General features: G+C 38.0%; 1 protein-coding gene across 4 annotated transcripts; it reads left to right on the top strand.

Moving 5' to 3' along the window:
- The first annotated feature begins 8737 nt into the window (after positions 1-8737).
- On the top strand, positions 8738-24278 carry MBIP (MAP3K12 binding inhibitory protein 1). 4 transcript variants are annotated; one of them, XM_082058253.1, is made up of 10 exons: positions 8738-8895; positions 13022-13141; positions 13953-14036; positions 14890-15111; positions 15219-15315; positions 16773-16838; positions 18498-18650; positions 20679-20776; positions 22211-22249; positions 23332-24278. In XM_082058253.1, the coding sequence occupies exons 1-10, from the start codon at positions 8776-8778 to the stop codon at positions 23440-23442; spliced, it is 1110 nt and encodes a 369-aa protein (XP_081914379.1). In that variant the 5' UTR covers positions 8738-8775; the 3' UTR covers positions 23443-24278. The 4 variants fall into 4 exon arrangements, with proteins under 4 accessions (XP_081914379.1, XP_081914380.1, XP_081914381.1 ...); XM_082058254.1 differs by having other exon boundaries at positions 23335-24278; XM_082058255.1 differs by lacking the exon at positions 13953-14036.
- Positions 24279-26073: the final 1795 nt, after the last annotated feature.

Raw genomic sequence — 26073 nt, forward strand, 5'->3', positions numbered from 1 at the left:
AGGCTTAGGAAAGACCTTTCTTACCCGTCACTTCAGTAAGTCAAACTTGCTGCTTCAATTGAATGGGGAAAATGGTATGAAAGTAAGTTCAATGTTTTTGTTCACCCAGTTTACTGCCTTCCCATCTGCCCTTTACTAACAGAGGACTTAAAATAACGTAGAAGCTGATGAGAATGCCATTATCCTGCTGGTGTCTATTTAACTTTCATTAAGTAAGTTGGTGCACAGCTCACACTCCTTCTCGAAAACAGCCCATCATCTAAAAGTATTTACATAAGACTCTTTGCATTATATACCAACTTCTGCAACACTAGTATTTACTACTAACATCTGCCAAGGCTGACTAGTAAGTGCTTTACAGTATCAATTCATCCTAAGCAAAAAGCATGTTTGAGTGCTGCAGTGCTCTTATTAACGCCAATAAGAAGTATCAGAGCTCATATGACACCTAGTAGAAATTAGTACCCACATTCAAAGAAAAGCTTTTGTTATTTTCCAGAGTATTATGTGGACTTTATTGAGATGACTGCATCTGACACCTGCTGTAATATAAAATGCAGCTATAATTAGCCAACTGATGCTCTCTGCAGTTTAGGTCGAATCCCTTCTGTGGGAATTATGCTTTAAAATATTCAGAACTCCAAGTGGCTCTCATTACATTTAATTTTTACTTAGAATTAGGTGGTCTAGAAAAAAAAAATTTAGGATTGTAATAGCCCCCCGCTGAATGCCACACAGCAACGTGAAAACCCATAGATTTTTTTTCCAAATAAAAAAATGAGAACAGCAGACTACACTACAGCCTTCAATTGAAGTCTGGCTTTGCTTAATTGTACTTTTTGCACTCATCAGTCTCTCCTCTTCAGAGCAAGCTACAAAAATTGCCTGAATAGCCAAAGAAAAGTTTCCCACAGTCACTGGCCACAGAAAAACACCATTGTCCTTCCTCACAGTTTGATGGACAACATTTCTATAAATGGGTAGCCAGTCTGTCAATGGTACCCTTGCTGAAAAGGCAAAAGAAGAGAACAGATTCTGCCAATATCTGACAAAGCATGTTAACACATAATCAGGCATTCACTAGTCAGGCAGCTGCCCCTGGGACCTTCATAACACAGGTGCCTTTAAGCCATTTCCTATTCACAGATAAAGGAAACAAGCAGGAGATACCTGGGAAAGGAGCAGTCTATTGTGGCCTGTCAAATGTCCATCTTCCAGGCTGCCTGCATAAAAACAGAAAGAACATAAAGGAAACTTCAGCCTGAGCTGCTAAATTATAAAACAGCAAAATACTCTCCAACTCCATAACTTTAATATTTGTGTAAATAACAAGAATAATTAAACAGTGTGGCAAGGGAGCACTGTGCTTTATAAGAGGCACTTTCTTAATTATTTTTCCTGAATGAAGCTGAGCAAAAGATCTGTCATGTCTCCAAGGCCAACAACTAGAACAAAGCCAGCAGTGGTGGTCTCAGAACTGTTACCTTCACCTACTGCATCTTTGGTATGGTTTTTTCCATGTCTAATCTGCCCACTTCTTCACCCAGCTGAGATTATTAAATTAACCTTTTAACTGAGGAAACTGGAATTTTCTGATGGACCAGTCTAGTATGACTAAAAGTTGACTAAGCTGCAGGACAAAAACTATTTCCTTCTTTTTTTCCAACTTCATATTAGTGAGCTTAACAAGCAAGTGACATTTCATAGTCAATGTTACCTAAAGGCCACAAAGTAGAGTGATCATTTTATCATGATGAGGCAAGAGCTAGTTTTATGCAAAAGAAAACATTTCTTTTTTTGTGATGGTGCATAAACACACCTATTTAATACACTCAGCATATTAAATGTCAAAATCTGTAACCCCAAGCAGGAACTCAGTTTACATTTAGGTAATCTCATTGATTTTTCAGGGCCAGCTGAAAACACAAAATGGTGATTTTAGTAGCACTGTCTGTGTGTTCAATGCTAAATATGTGAAAAAAAAATGAAATTCTATAGAGGTTCCTGATAGAAGCACCTCATGGAATCACTATTGAGAAAAAGGTTTTAGAAGATGTATCACAACCACTGGAATTGCCCTGATGTTTTTGGGAGGCTCTTGCAGGTGATGCACTGTCTCTGAGAACATAAACTGCTGCAGTGCAACACAAAGCAGTTGCAGCAGAATATGGCACAGTAAGAACAAGTAAGTGTGGAAAGATCTTCTGTGCAGTTCTTTATGAAACAGTGTTGACGTCATGCATTCTCCTCACACAAAAATGTTCCAAAGAACACAGTTACGATATCTCACAATTATCATTCTCTAAACACACCTACTCTTTTGTACAGGCTACACATTTATACCTATAAGAATTTAAACCAGGAACATTTCTGAGATCCTGCAATAAAGTTATGCAAATGGAATTCATAGCCATAATGAAATTAAGCTGAAGCCAAGAATTAAAAAGATCAAGGTAAAATGCAGTAATATAAAATGAAAACTATCTACTATACCCATTGTCACGTTTTCTTGGTCAGTTTTGAGAGTTCCATGTGCTACAAAGTTTCTTAGCACTGCCCATACCTGTGTAGTTGAACTGGAGTTATACTTCTCAACCTTTAAAAAGGACTGCTTGTTCTCTGTTGAATCAGCCTCAGGTCATTATCAAACTTACAACCTAGGCCCAGTCTTGCAAAGGCTTTTACACGCAGGCTTAGCTTTATGCACATGAATAGTGCTTTAGAATTCATTAGAATGATTTGAGCACAAAGTAAGCAGGTGCATGACCAGCTTCACTGAAGGATTGGGACCTAAAATGTCAGACTCCATATTCCCTATTAACAAATGCCTCTTCTGACAGGGTAAAGATGAGAGTGATCTTTTGTTTTGTCTGTTTACTCTAATACAATGGAGATCATTCAAATAACTTTATAGCTACTTTATTTCCAAAAAATGCATTATGTATTTACTTGTACAGATGTAGAAGTTGAAGAATACTGATAGTGGTATGAACACAGAGCGATATATCCAAAGGATTTAAAGGATTTAGGTGCCTATCTTAGATTGTAATATGGACCCCTTAAGGCTATTTTGAGAGGCTCGATTCAGCAACATAATATAGGTCTGTAATTTCAACTTGCAGTCCATGAACCTCCTAGCTAAAGCAGATCTAGATCTGGCTCCTGAAAGTCAATGGAGGAGCCTGATAGGATACTGAATGATTGACTGGACCAACTATGACAGAGGTGGCCTGTTAGATTAAAACTGTCCAGATACTGGATTATATACATGTATAAGCTAAACTGTTGAAGCAGGAGGTAAATTTAAATTTGAGCAACTTAACAGTTCCACAGAAAAGGCTAGGAAGACTTTATGTTCTGTAAAGGACTTGGCTCCCGGCTAAGCTGCGTGAAAAGCTTGTATATAGCACAACTGAAGAACCCTATTTTAAATATTCCTAAGCATCCATTACTTTTATTTCTTTAAAAATAATAGTCTAATACTAAATTATACTAATAAAGATGCAAGCTACAACTTTTAAAATCAAACACTCAGCAATCAAGGAATCCCAAAAGTTAAAGTTTCTCTGAAGTGAATGTGCTATATTCCTTCTTCCCTGTTAAATATAGATTTTCAAGTATCCCATTAAACCTGAGTTAAATATATAATATGTGCAACATGTACATATTAATGCAGTGGAAAATTATTAATTTTTAGACTATCTTCAGGTATGAGTGCTTAATTTCACAATGCTTGTGTCAATTTACTGAGAGTTTACAGACAAGGGAAACACTGTGAGCAGACACCTACTCTGCAAGACACCTTCATGGGATAGTCTCAAAAGGAAATTATAGAAAGGTTGATAATCCAAACTTTCAAAGTAGCTATAGAAGTCTAAAATTTGTGAACACAGAATAATTATAATAATAGCCCACTGACTTACAAGAGAGCTGTTGAGCTGGGCCTTGCAGAGGTCAGTTCTTGATCCCAAATTATATAACTGAACTGAAGAATTTTGTGCAGAGGATGCTAGTCTTATTTGCAGACAGCTGCAATAAAGAGAGGGCAGGCTGGAAGAGAAAACTACGGTGTAAAATTACTAAACAAAGTCATTAACAATAATGACCAAAGTAAAGCAAAGCATAGACCAGTATTAGGAAATCTCAAGGTTAAAAAATTGTTGGATTCAGACAAGAAGGGTCCCATGGGTCTATATGCACGTCAGGGTAAGGACACTAAACAGAAAGTGGGTAACAGCCTCATGTAGATTTTGCATTTTATTATTGTAGGAATGATAAAATTACCGCAAGATATTGATGGACTTTTTTTTTCTTTAAATGCAAATACATCACAGCTGTGTTTTCCACAGGGCATTTCATACAAATCCCGTTCCAATCCTGTCTGAATGGGGCTTTCAAAAATTTGATAGAGTGAGAGAAACACCAAAAGGTCAGCAAAGACATTTGCTTTGAAGGAATGCAGCTCCTATTGGAGAATTAGATTTGCAATTTACAGCCTTTATTTGACGAAGTTAATAAGCACGTGGCTACATTTTAGGGAAGCAGGATTAATTTTTTCAGCTGGGGTGGTGCTTAAAATTAGACACCAGCTTAAGCAACTTGTTGAATCCATAACCTTTGCTGGAGCGATGCCTTTTACTGGGCACCCAGGTAGCAACAGAAATGAAGTACTCTTCTTCTGAAATTAATGCTTGGAAAAATAAATAAACACTTTTATTCTGGAGGAGAGTTTGTTATGTCCTATTCTATTTTAATCCAATGGGTGGGATACTATCAGTTTTCTACATATAACCTGAGATAATTTAGAGCAGCACTGATAATCTGAATATTGAGGAAAACTACATTTACAGCAGTGAGTGCCAAGCTTCACCACTTGTGTGGGGCTCTGGGCAGAATTCAGGGTATTGTTTTTATCTTTGAAGCTTCAAATTATTTCACTTTAATTTTTTTCTCAAGTGTTGTCTCTTTTGCCTTTCCAGCTGACATAAGCAGAAATACACAGCATGAGCTTTTCAATTCAGGAGAAAAATCTGCTTATACGTTACACAGGCTTCTTAGCTCAGCACTTCACTGTCTAGCACAACGAACCTCAAACAGTGGTACATCCTGCAAAGCACCCACTTTTCTCTGGATGTTAGATAGGGACTAAATTAAAGTGTGAATTCAGACATTACGTTAACGTCGTATTCAGCGGAGGAAATCATGTTAGTAATTATGACAGTGGTGACCAGCAAACAGAATGTGTCAATTTAGTAAACTTTACTGTGATTGTAAAGTGCTTAAAGGCACCTAGAGTTGGAAAGAGGTGTATACCATTTTGTGAACAAATAAAAAGGAGCAATAGTCCAAAACCAAAATAAAATTATTTTCCATTTTGAAATAATTTTCAAACAACCATGTTTGCTATAGAAGAATTTAGTGGTTTGTGTTTGTATTTTTTAAGGTAGTTTTGGTGGGAGAGGCTTTTTTATGTCTCAGAGACCCATTTGAGGGATCAAAGCTGCAGACTCTTACCATGATAACTCTATCTCTGAATGTTGAAAGCAATTCCAGATTAATCCCTCCCTTGGTAGTCACATTATTAAAATATCTGAAAGCAGACATTACAGACAAGTTACACATATTTACATCTTCTGATCCCTCTTTCTAAACCAGTATCTCTATCTCTTGCAATCCATTTCTTGCGAGTTTTCTATAAATTCCCTCCAAATTACCAGTATCTTTCCAGCAATGAAAGGTTCCAATATTTCATTGTTTAACTATCTTTAGTGACCATGCCATGCAATTTCTTCTGTTGTTACGGGAGGTCTGGATTTACTGTGGCCAGTTTTCTGCCAGAGGTGATTGCAAGTGTATTCCGTTTTATAATACCATGCACTACATGGAGTGAGCATATAATCATCTTTTGGAACCATTCTGCTCCAGTCTGACTCTTCCATTAGATATGAACGTTTAACATATTTTGTTTTAGCTGTATTTGCACGTTTTTTCCCTATTCTCATTTTCTTATATGCTCTAATTTTTCTAAACTCTTAAATCACTTTGGATTATTTCTGTTCTGCTCATAAGGCATTATGTAATTTAATTTGTGCAATTTCAGATGACACCAAATTTATTCAGCTAGCAGCTGCAACACAGATCAACACCTTCTGAGACAGCGAAAGCAGGAAGAAAATCTGTGCCCTCTTTACCCATAGGAATCACTACTGTTTCTCTAAGAGCAGACATTTGCCATCAACCGGAAGAAGGTCAAGATCCAGCTTCTTCTTAGTAAATAATAGGTGGTCATCAGCAATTCTACAAACTAGTTAATGGTCTTTTGTCTACTTTGCTTGTAATGATCACTGAACAAATAACAGTACATCATTTCTGCCATCTCTTGATATCCTCCACATTAATTCATCCTCCCTTATATTTCCGTGTATACAGCAGTGTAACCCTCCAGCAACTTTCTGACATTTATGTGCTCATCTCTTTAGTTTTCATTTGAATAATTTTATACCTCAAAACAACCTCTTGCAAGAGGTAAGGATAAGATGCTGAAAAGCAAAGGAAAGGTCTCAGGTCTCTCAACTAATAAAGCTACATCTAGCCACTGCTAAAGTAGGCATAGACCAGCTCCATCATTTCAGGAAAGCCACATTTTGTGGAAGTGGAATTTATCAGGTATCTGAGCAGTCACTGCTTGAAGTTAAAACTTCGTTCAAATGTCTGGACTTGATCTACCTTTATAGGTCATTGGAGATTCAGTCAGGGCAAATTGCCTTCTCTGACACTGAGAAGCAACATCAATGGCAGGGTGTTACATCTGTGCTCCATATTCTGTTCTGGACAGTAAATTACTTACACGTTTATTCAGTGTTATAGTGCTGGTGGAGGAAGAGGAAAGGAGATTGTGTTTTCCTTTATTCTTGACAACTTCATGGTTTAATCCAAATGAGATTATTACATTTTGCAGACTTGCTTCAGCTGCCTGTCCAGAGAAAAAACTGCAAGAGGCAAGGCAGGCTGAAGCAGCCAGTCCTTGACCATAGGCTGGAATTAGCATTGTTGGACAGAATGGCGAAATAAGATTTCACAGTCTTTCTTAATTGACTACCATGTCCTGTGTATGTGTTCAATATATTGTCATTTGACAAAAACAGAACCTTTGCAGGAATTAAGTAAAATGATCTACATTTCAGAGCTTCCAAATCAGGAACACATTCTGCAGTAAGCATTTCTGAATCCAATGAATGGTTTTCATCATCTGAATCCGGCCAAATGCCATCTAGCTCACCTTAGATAAGATATTCTTGCAAAACACAGTTCTCTATGAAATTGATTTCTAGCCATTAGCATCAAAGTGCTCTTTGGAACTAATTTTCCTCTCAAACTGAGCAGGACTTACTCTACTTCTCTTCTGGGTCTTCTCAAGTTTTAAGTTGATTGCTGAATGAAGACACAGAATACCATGTCTTCAGGTTAGTAGGATTTATTTCCACTACATTAAGGGAAGTTTTATCTGGATACTTTAGAGAGGAATGCCTTTAAAGTATCCCTCTCCCACACCCCCCAAATATCAGTCAAATAAATTAATCTGCCTTTCTAACAGTTTTATTTAGGAGTGCTTTAACATTTGTATATACAACATCACTCACCATTTTGCAATGGAACAAAAAATGTTGGGGAGGGAACAGGAAGATGTATGAAGATTAAGGGATCAAAATTAGGGTATCAAAGGAAACATCATGTGGAAAATCTTTGTCAGCATTCATACTGTCCTAGGAAACAAATCAAGTAGACTGTCTTAGAGGGAATACAGTCCTGCAAGCTCCATAATTAGAGTACTCTGATAAACATGCTCCTTGATGAAAAACCAACCTTGCTGTAACCAGAAGAGGCAAGGTGTTGAGGAGAAGCACATAGGAATGTAAAAAAAATTGAAGGTATAACCAGAAAAGCACAGCTGAAACAAGCACAGTAATCTAATATCTTTAAATAAACGTGTGGTGGTGTTTCCTCCATGAACAAGCCCTCAGTGGAGGCACTCCTATAGATATGCCTGCCATGTGTCCATGCTGACAGGTCCATGGAGGCTGCTGAAGGACAAGGAGCCTGGAGGCAAAGAAAAGAGTGAGGCAATAAGTGACCTCACAGGGTGAGGATGCCCCACAGGAGCTGCTGCAGTTTAGGGTCCCAGCCTGGTGGGACCACAGCTGCCAAAGCAGCACACAGCTGTGAACCTACATCCCTGGACCAACACACACTGTGACTGTGACTGTGACCACTGAGGTGCTGTTTTGCCTGAGGGCTGCAACGCACCTGAGTTGAGAAAAGCTCCAGGGTGCCAAGAGAGGTCTGAGAAGTGAGCAAAAGCTAAGGTGCTTCCTCGGGCTTGGAAAATGGAGCTGCTGGCCAGGCTGGAGAGACAAGTACTGCGGGAGAGGGTCCTACACAGCACCACAGCGGGGAAACCCAGGGGCCGGGGGAGACGGGCAGGACCTGGCAGGGCCAGCCAGGCCTCAGGCTGCCTGCTCAGCCCGGGCGCCGAGCCGCGACTCCTGGGCGTAGGGGTCGGACAGCCCCTCGGCCCCGGCCCGTCCGTGTCACCCGGCACCCCCAGGCCAAGCCGCACCCATCGCGTAGCGCCGGCCTGGAGAGCGCAGCTCGCGATTGGCTGTCGCGACTGTTGATCAGCCCTGGGGGCGGGGACAGCGGCCACGGCCACCCGAGGCCTTCGTCATCACTGAGCGACGGTGGGAATGCTGCTCTGGTCGCGGCTCGGCTGGTGTCATGGCGGCCGTGCCCAGCCCCCTGCAGCCCGACGGCCACGCAACGGACGTCGGCGCCGACCCTGCGGCCTCGGAGGTGGCGAGCAGCGCCCTGCGCTCCCTGGCTGGGCTGGCAGGGCAGGTGAGTGCGGGGCGGCCGGAGGAGGAAGCCTGGGCAGGGCTGACCTAGGCGCCGCGGGCCCCGCACCCGGCCCCCCTCGCCTTGGGGCCCGAGCAGGACGTGCTCCTGCTTCGCCCCGGCCTGTGGGGCCCTTCCGAGCTCCAGGGATAAAGTGCGGCGCCGGAGAGAAAAGAAGCCTGCCACAGACAAGGGATCGGCCTCGCTCTCGGAGGCTGTTCGGCCTGCCTGCGGGAGCGGCGGAACGCCTGGCGGGGCTGCGGGCTGGCGGGGCCGGTCGGGCCGGCCGCGTCCCTCCGGACGGGGGCAGGCCCCGGGATGTGGGCAGGCCCCGCGGGCGTGTTCTGCTGCCGCGTCTCCTGGTCGTGCCTTTGCGTCTTGGTGACGGGACGTTTCATGTCACTTTGTAGTTTGACGGGCGATCTCTCCCATGAGAAACTGCAGTCTGTCTAATTGCGATATCTTAACAATGATTCTGAATTTTAAAGCTACTAGAAGACTGTCGTACATCAAAATAAATGATCCGGAGCTTGAAGTTAGCCTTGCCTTGGTAACAGCATACTGTGAAACACACGATGCATCTCAAGGGGTCAGACTTTTTAAAGCAGCTTTGCTCTCTGGTACTTTAGTTGAAACACCTACTTTAGATTAATGGCTGTGAATTATTTAATTGGTGTTATGGTAGTGGTGAGGGGCCCTTATAAGGAGAAGGTATAAATAACAGCTTAGTTATTACCATAAATCCTTTACAGATTGATTCCTTTTCCACTGTGGAAATACACGTCATTTTGTGAAGGCAGTAGAAATACAGTTTTGATTCTGAAATTAGCTGTTTGAAGGTTTGGGGCCAGGTGACGAGTGATATGTGTGGGAAATAACATAACTTACTATATGTTTGTGTTACAAAAATACTCAGAAATGTACTCTGATACAGAGGCATTTAAGCAGTAGCTGCTGACTGATGCTAAATTATTTTTAGAGCATTTCACCTCTCATCTTAATAGAATTGTGTATTATATTTGCATCTTATCTCAAAGTCTGCTAGTAATTGTTTCCATTTTCAAGCAAAAGTTGTCCAAAATTAAGGGCCTGAAAATTCAGGCAATGCCTAGTAAGAGTCTCAGTTTTCTTATTTCTAAAGTGATCAAGAACTACCCTAGCTTTTGAACAGGAGTGCAGCACTAAACATCTTGGTGGTCATACATCTCTGATTCATAGGATTACAAAGACAGGATAACTGTCTATGTATTGAGGATTAAATATGCTATAATTCTTCCTGGTGAAAATTGTAAGTGTAATCAATAAAGAACTAGTGACTGTAATTTTATCCAGGTGTGATACTGTTGTTCTTACAAAGTTAACATTAGTGAAAAGTTGAACTCTTGTGTTTATGAAAAACACAAAGAATAAAGGAAAACTTTCATAAGCTCTTTACTAGGCTACTCATCACAAGTTTAGTTGTTTTCAAAACTACATTAAATACTGTAGTTTCTTGTTCTCTAAACTTTACTCTATGTCTAGTATGTCACTGGCAAGAGCTTAGTGACTTTAACAATATTTGGGTCTGCACAGACAGTTACAAGAGACTGGTTAAGAGTTGCTACATCCCCTCCATAGAGTTATAGTGGTTATGGTGCAGAGTAAAAGGTCTTCATTGGCATTTGGAGTGTATTCTTCCCATGACAACAAAGCCATTTTACTGTGCACTGAACTATAAGTATGGGTCTGGTTGCTTCATCTTAGCTGAGAAGGCCCTTTTAATTGCTTGGTCATTACTGTTTCCAGTTGTTGATTTACACTCTTGTCTGCAAGCACTTGATTTCTGGTAGGTTTAAGTGCGTTGCTTTACCAGCTTACTGACTATCAATCCATCTTGCATTTTTGACTGAAACTACTGATTCCCCGTTTCCCTTTATAGAGGTGACTGAACATGTGCCAGATCATTAGCTGTCACTGTTTGATCCGCCATAGTAGTTTAGGTTGGATTTATGCTGGCAGGTTGGCCTGTAAACAGGAATATTTCTGGCACAGGCTTTTTTTACTAGAGCAGTTACAGCACAGTGACTAGGAGGACATCTGGGGAGAACAACTCTTAAAACCAATATGACTGTTGGTGAAAAGTTCTTTAAGCCCCAAGTGACAGTCAGTGTTTTTCATAAAACAATTTCAAAGGGCTGAAATTATTTATGATTCTGTAAGTTGCTACAGATTAGGCTGTGGACTTGCAAATATACAAAGGCTTTGAAGTTACCCAATCACAGAATTTGTAAACCTGATTGTCACAGTTTTTATAGGCAGAAAGATGCAAAATACTGAGAAAACTAATTCTATTGTACTAGAAACATGTTTCAATGCAGGAGGGGTTTATTCTTTACTCATATTTTGTTTCATTATGATGACTTACATCTACACCTTTTTTACCCTGTCAGTGGACTGTAATGTAGCAGATGTAAATCTAGAAACTTTGGGAAAAAATACATGCTTCAGATGATCACATGTGCACAGTGGCTTAGTTCTGAAAGTTTTACTAAATTCTAGATACATTCTTGAGTTTGTAAGGTGTTCAAAATTAGTATTTCCTAAAACATTATTTTTCCTACATCCTATGGAATTTATGTACTAAACGGGAATAACCATTTGTGTGCAAGTTACCTAAAATACATTATATATTTGGTCAGACCATCTCCCTTGCTATGTAATTTGTAATCTAACACTGTATTTAACAAAGCTGTTCTTTGACCAAAGACAGAAGGCTCAGGCTTACAGTTCTTTAAATAAAAAATTGTGATAATGCTGGGGTGTCAAACTAATGTAGAACAACTTAGTATTCACTATTTTGTCTTCAGAGTGATGGAGACATTCTTGTGTTTAGTTCTCGTTGTTTCCTTATACACTGTAGTAGTGGATTCAGGAAACAAGCACATGACCATTCTGTGTTCTTGTCCATATTTGATGCCATTAGAACTTAGATATCTTTAGACTGTATGTTAAAGGTCATTTTTGTAATCTGCTTGAGGTCTCTTTTTTTCCCTTCTTAAAAAAAAAAAAAAGGAGTGAGATGTAGACCTACAAGTATGCATATGACTTGGGAATTCTGTGTCTCAAACAGAGTACCTGTAGGTCCTCTTGATTTTAAACAAGGGTTTTATCTGTATTTAGAACTTGGTGGGGGTCACTTATGGGTTGTTTGATTGGAGAACAACCTACTTGGCTTTGGAAATGAAAGTGCTCATTACTTCCAGATCCTGAGAAGAGCTTTAGTGTAACAAAAATGGCAAAGGTGGTGTGAAAGTGTATATTTTATTAGTGATTATTAACAATCAGCTTTGTACTAGAAAGTGGAAGTTTTATTTTTAGCTTATAGAATACACATAGTTCCTTTAATTAAAACTTCAGATTCACTATGTATGTTACTCTGTATTGTCTTGGGAGTTAAATATTTTCATTCCTTGGCAAACAGAATAGACTATGGTAATTGTTATTTTTATGTGAATACTTATAAAGGGAAATAGTGTAATTTATAAATGGGTTTAATAGTGGTGCTGTGAAGTCTAGAGTTTGTTTAACCTCAAGTTTTTTTCAATATTTATTTTTTCAAACACTTATTTTCTAATATAAGGTCTCTTTTGGATTAGTGGCAAGTAAAAATTTCAAGAATGTGGTATGGTACAGTATCAAGACCTTGGTCATACAGACATAGATAGATTTGCAAATCTCAGAATAAAATGCATGAACTAACAAGAGACTGTCAACCCGGGTACGAGTTTTGTACTACTGATGGTTCCATCATCTGTTAAAAGAAAATATTTGAGACATTAATGTGAACAGTATATTTTCATACAATAGTTTATTGAATTGAGAATTGACTAAAGATCAGATTAATACAATGAAAGTGTGATGTAGTAGTAAGGAATTTTTAATTTTTGAATATATAAATACTAGCTTACTTTGAAAATGACAGCTGCTTGAACTATAATTAATGTCAAACCTCTCCAATGTCCTCATATAAAAATGAGGTCTGCATGTGATTGAGCATAGTTGTCGGCCTGTAGAAGTCTTGTATGCTTTTGTGATGTTAGTACAACATAACAACATAATTTTTTGTTGTGTTTGTTTTGCCCTCTTGAAGTTTAACCTTGGAGATGATATCGTGAAAGTTGTAATCGATTGGAGCAAGCTTCAAAGCATGTCAGCACTTCAGCCAACATTGCTCCTTAGTGCACTTCAGCAGCATATTTTATGTTTGCAGGTAAATATTTAATTGGACGCATTCAACTTGACAAAAGTGATCAACAACCAAATGTAGTTATATTATCTAAACTGTAAAGTTGTAGTCATTTTGATCTTATGTTGATATGTCCAATAAAAAACAATGCAAAGGTATTATACGCTTGGGATGCCGCTGTGCTTTGTAGATACCCACGCTTATGGATTTTTCAGATTAGTGGTGGGAATAGCCACTGTAGGCAAGCAGGCTGAATAAATGCAGCCTCATAGATTTCTAGACTCGCATTGTAAATGTGATACATTTCCATCTATGGTGGGTTATAATTAAGCAATAAGACACGGCAGGTGTGTGTCATGCTATGATAATGATTCCATGCGTTGGGTGAGTTTGGAGGCTTATGGAGTGCTTTCAGTGGTTCAAGAAGTGGCATTATCCCAGCATGACACATCCTGGAGTGTCTTACTGCAATTAAATATATTTTCAGCGTAGGTTGTTTTTTTTGTTGTTGTTGTTGTGTTGGTTTTTTTTTTTAAGAGTAATTTCTTTGACATTAATGTCTCATCTTGCCAAGTAGCCAGTCACCATTACTGTCATTTCTTTTAACTATTTGAAACTTTCCAACCCTGCCAGAAGTACATGTAATTTAGTTGCATGTCAGGGAGGGTGAACACTCAGTCAGCTGGTAACTGAACAGTGTTTTGACCTTGGTAGTTCTTCTCTAGAAGGTGGTGATTTGAATGCCAGTTTTTTGCTTCAGCTAGTCAATGAATTATTTCAAGTGTTTAGCACTGAGAGGGTGAAAAAGGAAGTTCCTGTATTTGCTTGTCTTTAGGTAAAAGAAAGACCCTTTATGTTTTCCAGACATCCACCAAATCTTTGGTGTGATAAACAAAAAGAGAAAATATGCAAGATAAAAGTAAGTTAAAATTACATACAACTGTAAGAACACTGCGAATAGGAATTTTATTCCATTTCAGAAAGTGTGGCTGGTTAAAATCATATTGTCTGTAAAACAAACAAAAATTCCTCGAGCAAAAAATAGCAGTGAAATTCAGACTGGATGAAACTGGTAAAAATTTTTAAAGGGGGTGTGACATATATATGTATTAAGCTTTTGTTATTCCATCTTGTCTAAGAGATATTGCGGTAGAATAATAAGCATTTATTTTTGCTGCTACAAATGTTAGTGCATTCTCATTTAATTTCATGACCTAAGTAGATAATCAACCATGTCAAGAAAAGCATGTGTTCAGGATAACCCTATATATTTCATGTCTGTGTTCTCTCATTCACTAGGGCAACTGCAATTTCAAGTGGAGAATGTAGTGCTGTGGTGATAAAGTAAAGGCTTTACAGTGTGAAAGCATTGGCTTTCATGTTAAGGAGGAAAAATACTAAGCCTTACTGTTCTGAGTAGGCATTTGAATGACATGTTAATTAAGTGGCATTGATGCCAACGATTGAAGCTTTGGTTTAGCTAGTAACAGATGAGTAGCAGGCAGATTTTCACTGAAATTTAAAAGTTTTCCTATACAAACCTCTAAAAGGCACAGGTCAAAAAGGCCAGAACCATGGTGTGCACAGTATTTGGAGTGATTGTTTGTTTAATTTTATTGCTGCGTTGCATGAGAGGCAGATGTTGTAATTCCGTAAACTATTTCGGTTAGTCTGTTTTAGAAATTGCAATAGTACTTGTTTTTTTACTTTTTATTTTGGGGATTTAAAAAAAACCTTATTTTTAACCCTAGCATACTGCTTTCTTTGTTCAGCCTCTTTTAGAAAGACTCCAGTCACTGATTAAAGTGGAAAATATAGGCCATGTTGAACCTGCAGGTAAAACAGAAGGACAAACTTGTGAAACAAGTTTAAATGTTTATGATGGTAACTGTCAGACTGAAGAAAAGTATGCAAATTATGACTTGGGAGATCTGAAGGATGCTCATATTAATTTTGATCCAGAGGTGGTCCAAATAAAAGCTGGAAAAGCAGAAGTAAGTGATTTACTCTACTTTAAAAAAAAAAAAAAAAAAAAAAACCTTTCTAAATTTTAAATTTAAAGAATTAAATAGATATATGCCATCATGTTTATTACCTGCAGATTGACAGACGGATATCAGCCTTCATCGAGAGGAAACAAGCTGAGATCAATGAAAATAATGTCAGGGAATTTTGCAATGTTATTGATTGTAATCAAGGTAACTGGCTAGCCAGACTTTAATCTTCATAGCAATTTAAGTTTTTTTATTTTATTATTTTATTTTTCAAAAGCACTTTTCTGTATTTAAAACAGAACTTTATTTTACAGTAACTTTGTTTTTGTTAGGAACTTGCATGTGCACTGCAGATGTTGTCAGACAGAAAAAGAAAGTAGTCACTGGATGACAACGTTTAATGCATCCCATACAGAAAGTTTATAGCTATTACTGTGTTCATTTTAAGAACCGTGATCTTAAATAATGTATTTTTGTAGCTATTGTTCTCAATGTTTTAGCTAGATGTTCCTTCCAAAGTCAACAGAATTGCAATTCAGAAATGTCTTGTGAATTGCATATTCAAATTGAAGTTAATTTAATGCTAGTTAAATTGCAAATAAGTATTTTTTGCAATCAATTTGAATTATTAGCTACTTAGCATAACTTTTTCCTTTCAACGTTACTTGCGCTATTGATGTTTTTAATACACCCAACTGGCACAATTGGCAGTATCTATAACCAAACAATCTTAAATCCATCTGATAGGCTGGATCCTATTAGCACAGTCAGTAACTGTGTCTAAATGTGTCTTAAAAGTGAAGACACTTTTATATGGCAAAGTAGTCAGAGATATTTTCTAAGTACCTGTGAACCCAGATGTGCATTGTCTCTGTGATGTACTTAAGCTTTTAGAGATCAAAGCTTATTGTTCCAAAAGCTTTATAGGGAGTTTAACTCCCTGAATATTAGTTGGAAGAAAATGATATCTGAAGTCTAGTAGAATATGCTACATAGTAAAATATTGATTCCTAAAATTTTTAATTATGTACAGAAGAAATTACGATAAGACCTTCCTTTGTATGTTCGGGAGTAAAAAAATACGTGTAAAGATTTGGTGTATATGAACAGAGATTAAAATACAAACATTAGAATAAATGAAGACGGTCTGTACTGTAGGTTTTTATGGTTAACCTAGTTAAAGAACACACAGGCATCAGAATAAATGCAGGAAGTTGAGGAAAGAGTGCTGATGAGTAAACTAGACCAGTCTAAAAATAGGAGAACGATTTCAAAAAAGGACATAAAACCAGAGTAACAGTGATTAGCAGGGAAAAGTCTTCTGTAAAAGAAGAAAGAAATAAGTTACAGAGAAACACAGTGAAAAGTAAGAACCAAATAAAATGTGAATGGGAAGAAATTTGGTCCTGATTCAATAAACTTTTATGTACATGTGTGCATACATTTATATAAGTGGCTTATCCAATTAAAACCAGTAGGTCCAAGGAAGTGTGTGGAACTATTAATGACCAAGTGTTTATAGAATGAAGTATTTTTAATGATTTTATTTTACAAAAAATTAAATTGGAGTTGTTAAAAGCCTCAAAGCTGAGGATGAGTAGAATATTTTGAATCATAAATACATAATTAGGACCTCACTTTTTATATTATTATTTATTTAGAAAACAGCTGTGCCAGAACAGATGCAATTTTCACACCCTATCCTGGATTTAAAAGCCATATAAAGGGTAAGCAACTATTTTAATACCCATTTATTAAGAGTGTCTAGGTAGAACAGCACTGATGAATTTTTGACTTAAAAACTTTTTATAGAATGCTCAAAGATGCAAACTTAACATATTGGGTTTTTACTTCAGTAAATATTTTTACATCTTTGCTTACTTCCTCAAGGTTTTCAATCCCATAACTGCTTCATTAAGCCGATGGTTATGCACTAAAGACCAAAACGAAGTAGCCTATTTTCATTGTCTGAAAAGAAAGATGCAAAAGATAAAGCAGAGCAGAGAAGCTGAACAATTCTTAGCTTTTCTTCTAAGGTGAAGCCAGCCATCCGGAATTGAGATGATATAGAATTAGCTTCTATTCTTCTTTAGTTGGTGTAAGTGTATTGAATTAGAAAATAGTTTTGGCACATGGTGGAAATTCTGGCACGTACATTTATGAGAAGTGACAAGCTGGGTAGAAACCTTACCACTGCACTACATTTTGGAGAGGAGTAAATAGTGTAGAAATTATTACCCATCAGAAGTTATGTATGAAAGATTGGTTGTCCACCTACTGCTTTCTAGGTGTACATAAGTCACTCTGTGTTTAAAAACAAACAAAATCTCCATAATGAGAATGAAAGTAACTCTCTCTTCCATTTTTGAGAATGCTTGTATTCAGTTATCCATTTGATACTGATTCTAGAAACCAATTCATTATTCTGAATTCTAGAATTCAGAATAAATACTGCGAAGGATGATTATAAGCATTAAAATGTCTGGTGAGCTAAGAGGGAGATAGGGAAGTGATTTTGAGTTTAGAATCTTTCACTAAGAACCCCTTTCAGTAGTTCCTTTTATAAACTGAGTGCTAGTTTGTAACTTGGATGGTAGCATATTACAGCAAAAAAGAAAAGTCTGTATTTCAAGTAACTAAAACCCTAACAGTGCATAACTGAAACGTGGATAACACTTAGGAATTGGAAGTAAAACCATCATAAACTGAATCAAGAATGTAACATGTGGCCTTCATGAAGTAAGAAGGTGTGTCTGGAGTTGCCAACATAGTCTGTAAGTCTGCAAGTCTGCAGCAGTCCTGTCAGGTAGGACATGAGAAATTACTGTAGTTTAAAGAGGAGTGACCAAAATCTTCTCATGAAGACACAGTTCAGCAAGGGGGAAACATAGACCCAGAAGCAGCTGAAGAGTCATAAAAGCTGTTACCCAAACAACAAAAATTAGAAGAGAACTTCCTTGCTGAGGTTTGTAGTATTCTTCTAGTTGTTTATCTCCCTTCATCTTCATGTATTTATGATGCTTCCTGTAATGTTAGGTCTGGCCTCTTCTTTGCATTCACAACAGCTCACATGTAACTGCTGACACAGCTACTGGGTTTTCTGCTGTATATCAGCAGCTGATGACAAATCTTGGTATTGTCATTCTACGTGAATGTATGAGTAATTCTTTTACTTTGCATATGTGAAGTCCTACATTTTTGTTTACTTTAGGAAAATTCTTTTACTTGAAACTTTGATTTTCGTGTGTGTGGGGTCCTTCATGTGAGAGACTGGTATGACATTTATTTAATGCAGGTTTTCATATGTTAATATTTTGATGGTTTTAGTTAGATGTACTTTTGTGTGTTGTGTGCATACATGTTACATTTGTATTCTCTTTACGTAGTTTCCAGGGTGGTAAATACATATGGTCCTCAGACTAGATCTGAAGGAGCACATGGGTCCAGTCACAAAGCCAATGTACCCATTCATGACTGTGGAAATCAAGCTGTTGAGGAGAGATTGCAAAACATTGAAGCACACTTACGGTTACAAACAGGTTTGTATCATGCTTTAATTTTCACATTGGTATGCCAGTTTGTACTACAGTTATCACTGCTTTAGTAAAACTGGGCAAGTCTTTAAAATCTGTGACTGTTAAAGCAGTGGATAGATCCACTGAAGGGTTTAGTCACCCCAGGTACTACAATCTAATGCTTAGGTTCTAATGCCAACATAGAGTCCAGATTTATGCCCAAATTAGGGTGTTGAGTTAGTAAATTTACGCTTGATGTGGTAGCAAATGACAGAGAGGCACTTAAAAATGGGATTTAAAACCATCTGTAATATTTGGAGGTAGTGGTTTTCTGTAGCAGTGGAGTCCTTCTACCTTGACCCACTGAACAGGAAAAGCTGAGGTTAGGATTCAGTCCTGCTTCATGGAGACCTTGTGGGTGGGGGATAGGATGAACCTAAAAGACAACCTGAAACCCTTTCCTAAAAGTGGATGATTCTTGAAATACAGTTAGGTAAGAAGCTTATTTCCCAGCATGTGCAAAGTCGTCATCAATATTTGCCTTTAGCCATGCAAACATGAGTCCACACATTTAACTAAAATAAATGCCACAGCCACTAGGCTACTGACTTTTTTAAAAGTTGTTTTTCTCACCCCAGGCCCAGTTTTCTAGAATATAAATAAATGAGGCACTTGTCAAGGAGGGATCTCTGTTTTTCCTGAACAATGTTTTCAGAACAGAAGCCCAGATCTTCACCTAATAAAGTGAACGTTCTACACATCACACTGCAGACACACGCTGACATTTTTTGTCTTCTGAATAGATGCTAATCCATTCTCTAGGAATATGGTGAACATTCACTAGTTTACGAGATTCCTGTGAATGCATACTGGATTGAAATCCTCTGACAGCAAGGAGAGTAGAATACTCCTGGATACTGTAGAGGCAGCAGTCAGGGCTTGACAGCTGTGCAGCTGTCTCAAAAGTAAGGAGTTTTGCATGGAAATAGAATTTACAAGTGACTGGCTAGCATTAAGGTTACAACGTAGTAACTTTGGAGTTTATGTGCTTCCAGGTTGTTCCTATAATAGGTGGCATAATTTTGTTTGAAAGTCAGATAAACTACAGCATAGGGGAAGACAATGAAAGTGTGCAATTCCAGATCAACTCCTGTCCAAGTCAGCATTCCTGAGGAAGGGCTCGAGATCATTTGTTGCTTACCCCAACAGCTCTGCAAAAGGTTTTCATCTGAGTAGGTAACCAGCCTCAGTTACCTGCTCACCAGTTTTTATTTATGGTGACTGAGAGAGTTGTTCTTGACTCACCTGCTGTTTTTCAGAACAGCTTCTTCTGGTGCTAGTACAGCTCTTTCCCCTTTACATTAGGAGACAGCAATATGAAGAGTGAGAGGTTAGCCAATTTAATTAGTAGCTGCTGCGTGACAAGTAAAGAGCAGAACTGAGGGAGGGAAGCTACCTGCAAAATTGTTTATCTGAAGTGAGGAAATAGATGAATGGCAAAAAAGCTATTAGTGCTTATTTCAGTAGTTTGTGGAATAGAATTGTCTTACGTAACAGACCTAGAAATAAGTGGAAATGAACTGGCAAGAGAAGAAGTAAAATCTTGCGAAGGCCTTGCTTGTCACTACTGTTCAGAACCAGACTATCAGTAGTTAGTTGTGATAAACAGTGATTTCTGTTTATAGAATACTATGTAGCATAAATCAGGTGCTCTCCAAGGCTGATCTTTTGATCAGTTCAGATCTTACACGGGGAAACAAGTCCCAGCTGCTGTAGTATAGCTGCAAATGGTGTGTGACCAGGGACCTTGTCAGACGTATTTCAACCACCTGCAGAAAGTTGTCTGTTGCCTTCACTGATGACACTGGCTTATCAATCAGATTTTACCCTGAATCATATTAATTACCCTTTTTATTATCATGTCCACTCATTTTGTTTCAGCTTCTGGTTAATTGCTGGACTCAAACAATTCGTCTGTAAATTTAGCAATCTTTAGTATAAAAAGTTATTCAAGCACTTTTCCTGATTTCTTATTTGTACTGGTGTATATAGGTGGTCCTGTACCAAGAGACATTTATCAGAGAATTAAGAAGCTTGAAGATAAAATCCTTGAGCTGGAAGGACTGTCTCCTGAATATTTTCAATCTGTAGTAAGAAATTATCTCAACTTCTTTTAGCATACCTAAATGCATTCGGGACTTTCATGCTTAAATCTTTGTAGAGGAAAAAACCTAAGGAGTTAGATGGCAGACGCTTTTGGTAGACAACTCTGGCTTGGTGTAATGGTTACATTTAATGTGGACCATCTGTATACAGGGTGTTTGAAAAAGATTGACCCAATTTGAAATCACTACTGCTTTGAAATTGGGTCCATCTTTTTAAAACAACCTGTAAGTTCATAAATTCTACCTAATTTCTCTGTTGAAAAAAAGTAGTGTTTGTTGGGGGGGGAGGTGGAATTTCAGGCACCCAAGCTTAATTAATTTGTAAGAAATGTACTATAGCGGTTGGATTTCTCCCGCCTCGACCTTGCCTTAAAATATGAAGTGTTTCTAAAGACAAGAAGATTGACTGAAGTTTTGATCTCAATACAAATCATTAATGGCTTAAATCAGCTTAAATCCTTTCGGCTTTTGTACATGATCTGGCTACTAAAGATCAGTTATATGAAATAACTGTTCCAATAGGATGAGAGAGAGTAAACCCTTTAAAAATTGTTTATTGTGATTCTGTGACTTAGATTTATTTGTTGCTAATTTTCAGACAGAGTTCTCTCTCATTCTGAGTAGTAAACCTAATACTTCATTCACCAAAAATTAAGACAAGGAGAACATTAGTTGTTACTACATCAGGCTCTGCTTAACTATAGAAACTTCTTGTCTGTTGTCTTGCTCTTCCTTCTTTCCCCACATCATGGTAAGAATGCCTCTTTTACTGTTGATGGTATTTTAATTTGTATCTTCTCCCTTGAGACCAGCCAAAGAAGGGTCAGCATTTAAAAATCTGTAGTGGTATTATACATTTTTGCTTTATTTTTTTTGTGTCAGAGACCAATTAAGTCCTTTATTTGTGAGGCTATTTCTTCAAATTGTTGGAAACTAGAAGTTAAAACATATGCTTTCATAATCTAAAATTTCCACAGAAAGCACTTTAGGATCTCCTCTACAATGGGGATCTGGGAAAAAAAAAAACTTGTTATGGTGGCAATAGTAGTATTGGTAGTATTGTGCAGCTATTAGCAACTTTTTGCGCAAAGTTTTGCATAAGTATTGGTGTGGATACAGGAAAATTTTAGCGAGAAAAATATTGACAGTTTCAAATGCTGGATGTTGATCTTGGTTTTGCCCAAAGGAAGCTTCAGTTAAGTTGACAGTTGTTTGCTGCCAAATATGGAGAAGCTTCAACAGCTTCTGACTGCTCTCCAATAGTATTTCTTGTGATTGAAAGTACACTTAGATTTCATTAGTCTATAGAATGGCAGTCACTGTTCTTTTGTCTGTTAAACACTTGTCTATGTTACAGAGTTACTTGTGGTCCTCTGTCCATGCAACATTAAATCTGTTTTGATTATGTCTTTTCTTTAGAGCTGTTCGGGCAAGAGGAGAAAAGTTCAGCCTCGCCATGTAAGTGCTGTTAACTTTTGCTTACCTTAAGTTTGGGATGCTTTGAGTGAAAAGTATTCAGACGTTCTACAAAGCAAATATGTACCTTCTCAGAAATAGCTGGATAACTTGCTGGTGAAGAAAGGGTGGGAAAGAGAAAGAAAGTTAATGGATATCGCAATGAAATGAGTCTCTAAGAGTCTGTAAATAAATCTGTAATGATGTAAATCAAGCTAGGGGTAGCAAGCAATTTGTGAATTCTGATCAGCCTCCTAGTAATGACTTCTCATTTTCTGTTGGGGTTTTTGTTGTAGTTGTTGTTTTGTTTGCTTAATCAGTTTATGAAGAGACCATAAAAGTAGAAATGGGTGGCTCAGCAAAAGCGTTGCATAAAGGCCTGACAATATAGCACATATTAACTAAAGTCAGCAAGACTCACTGTTTTCACACCACCGTCACCTAAGGGAATGTATTAACAGTGTACCTTAGACTCTCCTCAGTGCAATTGAGACTGTAGCTGGAACACTGTTTGCTACCAGCTGTCACACTGGGAGACACAAGGACTGGGGAGAATGCTGAGAACGGGATGTGGGCCATCTGAGACTCAAGGAAGTAGGCTTGTTTACATCAGAAAAAAATCCTTCATAGGGTGAAATATTTTTTTATAAAAAGGATGATGACTAGTTCCTTGTGTAAGAAGTGATCAAAAAAATTGTCAGGTTAAGTGGGCACAGAGGAGATTGATGTTGGGTAACAGGGAAAAACCCCTTAAGTTGTAAAGCTGGGTTATTCAAGATCTAGATAGTCTCATCTAGGATTTTTATTTTTTAATTATTTATTTATTTATTTTAATGAACAGGTTAAACAAGCATCTAATGGAAATAGTATGGATATATTGATCCATGATTAGGACTGTCAGTTTCCTCTAAGTTTACATTATTTTTCTTTTAAGTTTAAATAGCCATAGACTAGATTCAGACAATTCTGCAAACATATTTCTGTCATTTGGTGCAATATACAGTGACCTCAAGTATCAAGTGCTAGGCCACTTCTCTGGCAATTACAAGATGTAAATGATTGTGGTTTTTATTTTGTTCTTTTAGCAGAACTATTCATTGGCTGAACTTGATGAAAAGATCAATGCTATAAAACAGGCATTACTGAGGAAAACAAAAGAAAGCAAGTCCAAGGAGGCTGAGCGACTTCTTCGATAAAAAAAAGGCTCTTCAGATCCTCATCGCGCTTTACACATACCTAAACCACAGGCCTGAGTAGCGTTTGTCAGGGATGAATTTAGCAGTGAAAACAAAGCATGAATATAAGCTCCTTCTGGATGATCTTGGAAGCTTGCCTTCAGAAGAACTTGTTTAGAAACAGTCTTATTAATTAAATAGTTACTTTAAAATGAAGAATGTTTTAGGAATAGCATTCTAATAATCCATTCCCTTCTGTTGTAAAGGAGGATTGCAGCATTGTTCGTATGTGGAAAGTCTTAACCTTCATACAAAAGCTACATTTCACATGTAATTCTTGATGACTGAGTATACAAAAGGGTCATCTTTTGAATACTTTAATGTAAGTAGTTTACATAGACTTGTGAAACAAATTTAATTACTTCCTCATAAGGAAATTTTCTTTGGAAAAAAAAATTACAGAAAATCTTGCAGTATGCATGTTTACCTGCATTTTTTTCCATATTTGTCACTGTTTTCACAGCTGTTAGAAATGCAGCAAATTGCATTTCTGTTTGAATGATGATTATAGAACTCCTGTATGTGTAGAAAACCTGTTCTTTCCTTTCTTGGTGTCCTGTAGGAATTCAGACTTCATACCCTGCTAACAAAACTTATTATATTCTAAAGATCACTCTGGGGGCGGTTTTGAGGAAGATGACAGCAGGCACCTCCTTCTCTTCCTTCCATACGCATGCTTACCTGACTTCTGAAGCATGGATGCTGGGTACATAGTTTAAATTAAAGTGAGACCTTTAGCCACATACTGAAGTGTGATTTTTTTTTTTTTTTAAATAAACCATTTTCTATTTATTCCAGTTCTTTATTTATTGTCTCTGTCTTTATTCCAGTTTAGAAGAAAAGCAGCTGTTACAGAGGGAGTCTTTTATGTTAACTGCTCTGCTTAGAGCAGTCGTGCTATCAATGTCCCTGTATCAGTCCCTGTGACAGGCATTATGAACAGTACTGACTGGACACAGCGTTGCACTGTGAAGAATATGAGGAGTTTTCTGTGGTTCCATGTTCCTACCCAGACTAACATTTGTTGTAGCAGCTGTACCTGATGCTTCTGTAAAGGCGAACCAGTGGAGGTGGGAGACAAAGCTGCTTGAGCTCTGGTCCCAGCTCCAAGAAAGAAGACAGTGTGATATTTACTTGTTCAGTGTGGATATAACTGAGCCTGGCATCACACGCTTCACACATTAATCCTTGGAAGAGTGGTGGGAGGTGACTGTTACGACTGGGAACAGAAAGGAACATGACCACAGGGATTTAGGTTTTATAAAGCAGCAGCCTCTACTCATGTGCATCGTAATTCCAGTACTGGTGGGACATGCTGGTTAAGTTTACTACATTTGCACTATGCAGTTTTTTCTCTAGAAAATTCTGGAGTGAAGCCCTAGAAGAGATTTATCAGTGGCAGATACCTAGTCTGAAGGATTTGTCTAATATTAAGTTATTTGTTGTTAGTTTACTTTAAAACAAATGCATATGTATATGTACAGAAAAAAGTAGTACTTCAGTCCTTATCTGGGGTCAGTTCTTGGAATAAATTGCAAAGACTGCTGATTTCCTCAAGGGAGACTTGTTACAAAAAGGCTGCTTTAGCAGTTTCGAAGTGGCTTTTTCTGTAGTGAATTGCCTGCTACTTGAAAGATCTCTTGCCATGGGATTCTCCTCTTTATCAAGATGGCAGCAACACAGCAGTTAAGGGTTGAAAACGTAATGGAGATCCATTGTAGCAAGACAACAGCTAAGGAGACAACAGCAGAAGTACTCTGGATGATAATTTATTAGCCCTATATACTTTATCAAATAAATGCTACAGATACACTTGAAAAATGTCAAGGTATTCAACTTGCTTTGTTATTAGACCTTTGCCATTCTTTCATTTCAAGTTGCTAATTCCTTGTATGCTTACTGCCAATGTGCCTGTCCTATAAAAATTCATGGGAAAGATACTCTCTGCTGTGAGTCGCATGTTAAAAGTAGTTGCAGATTTCAGAGGACTGCCAAGCTGTTGGAATCTGTTTCTCTTCCTCTGCTATATGACTGTTATGCAAGGCGGGGGTGGGGGAACAGGACACTACAGGACATTACCAGTTTATCCTAGCTTGCCTGTTGTCTCTTTGGGCTTTACCTTCTATTATACATCTAACTTCCACTGTAAGGACTTTCTGCAGAAAAAGATGAGCTATCCAATCCACCACAACCCCCTAATAAAGGGAATGCAGAATAGACCTTGTACAGTATCCATTAATTGAAACTACCTATTATGCTGTTTTTTTTCTGCACCTGAAACACTACAGTGCTTGTGGATAGGTGGGGCTGCAGTAGCTGAAGAAATCTGAAAGACAACCACAAATGAAGCACAAGCAGGGAAAGTGTTTATCCTGTTGGCATGTCTCAGTACCTTGACCAAGAGCTGTTTACTGCTGTGCTTATCTACACTCCCTTTCCTCTAAAAGGACACACCAAAGCATTCTGGAGAACTTTATGTCTTTGTTAAACATCATCATTTCCTTTTCCAGTAGCAGCTAGAGCTAGCAGTACAAGGTAATGCTGAGGATACCTTCCCTCAGAATGTTTTCCCCTCAGGCCACTCCTGGCATC

The sequence above is a fragment of the Streptopelia decaocto genome, assembly GCF_964273445.1.
Source record: "Streptopelia decaocto genome assembly, chromosome: 7".
NCBI classification, from domain to species: domain Eukaryota; kingdom Metazoa; phylum Chordata; class Aves; order Columbiformes; family Columbidae; genus Streptopelia; species Streptopelia decaocto.

Excerpts from the sequence above, each read along its gene's own strand:
- MBIP (XM_082058253.1), top strand. The coding sequence starts at position 8,776 with ATGGCGGCCGTGCCCAGCCCCCTGCAGCCCGACGGCCACGCAACGGAC. Across the intron at positions 15,316-16,772 it reads TGTTATTGATTGTAATCAAG|AAAACAGCTGTGCCAGAACA; the intron begins GTAACTGGCTAG and ends TTATTTATTTAG. Across the intron at positions 22,250-23,331 it reads GAAAAGTTCAGCCTCGCCAT|CAGAACTATTCATTGGCTGA; the intron begins GTAAGTGCTGTT and ends TTGTTCTTTTAG.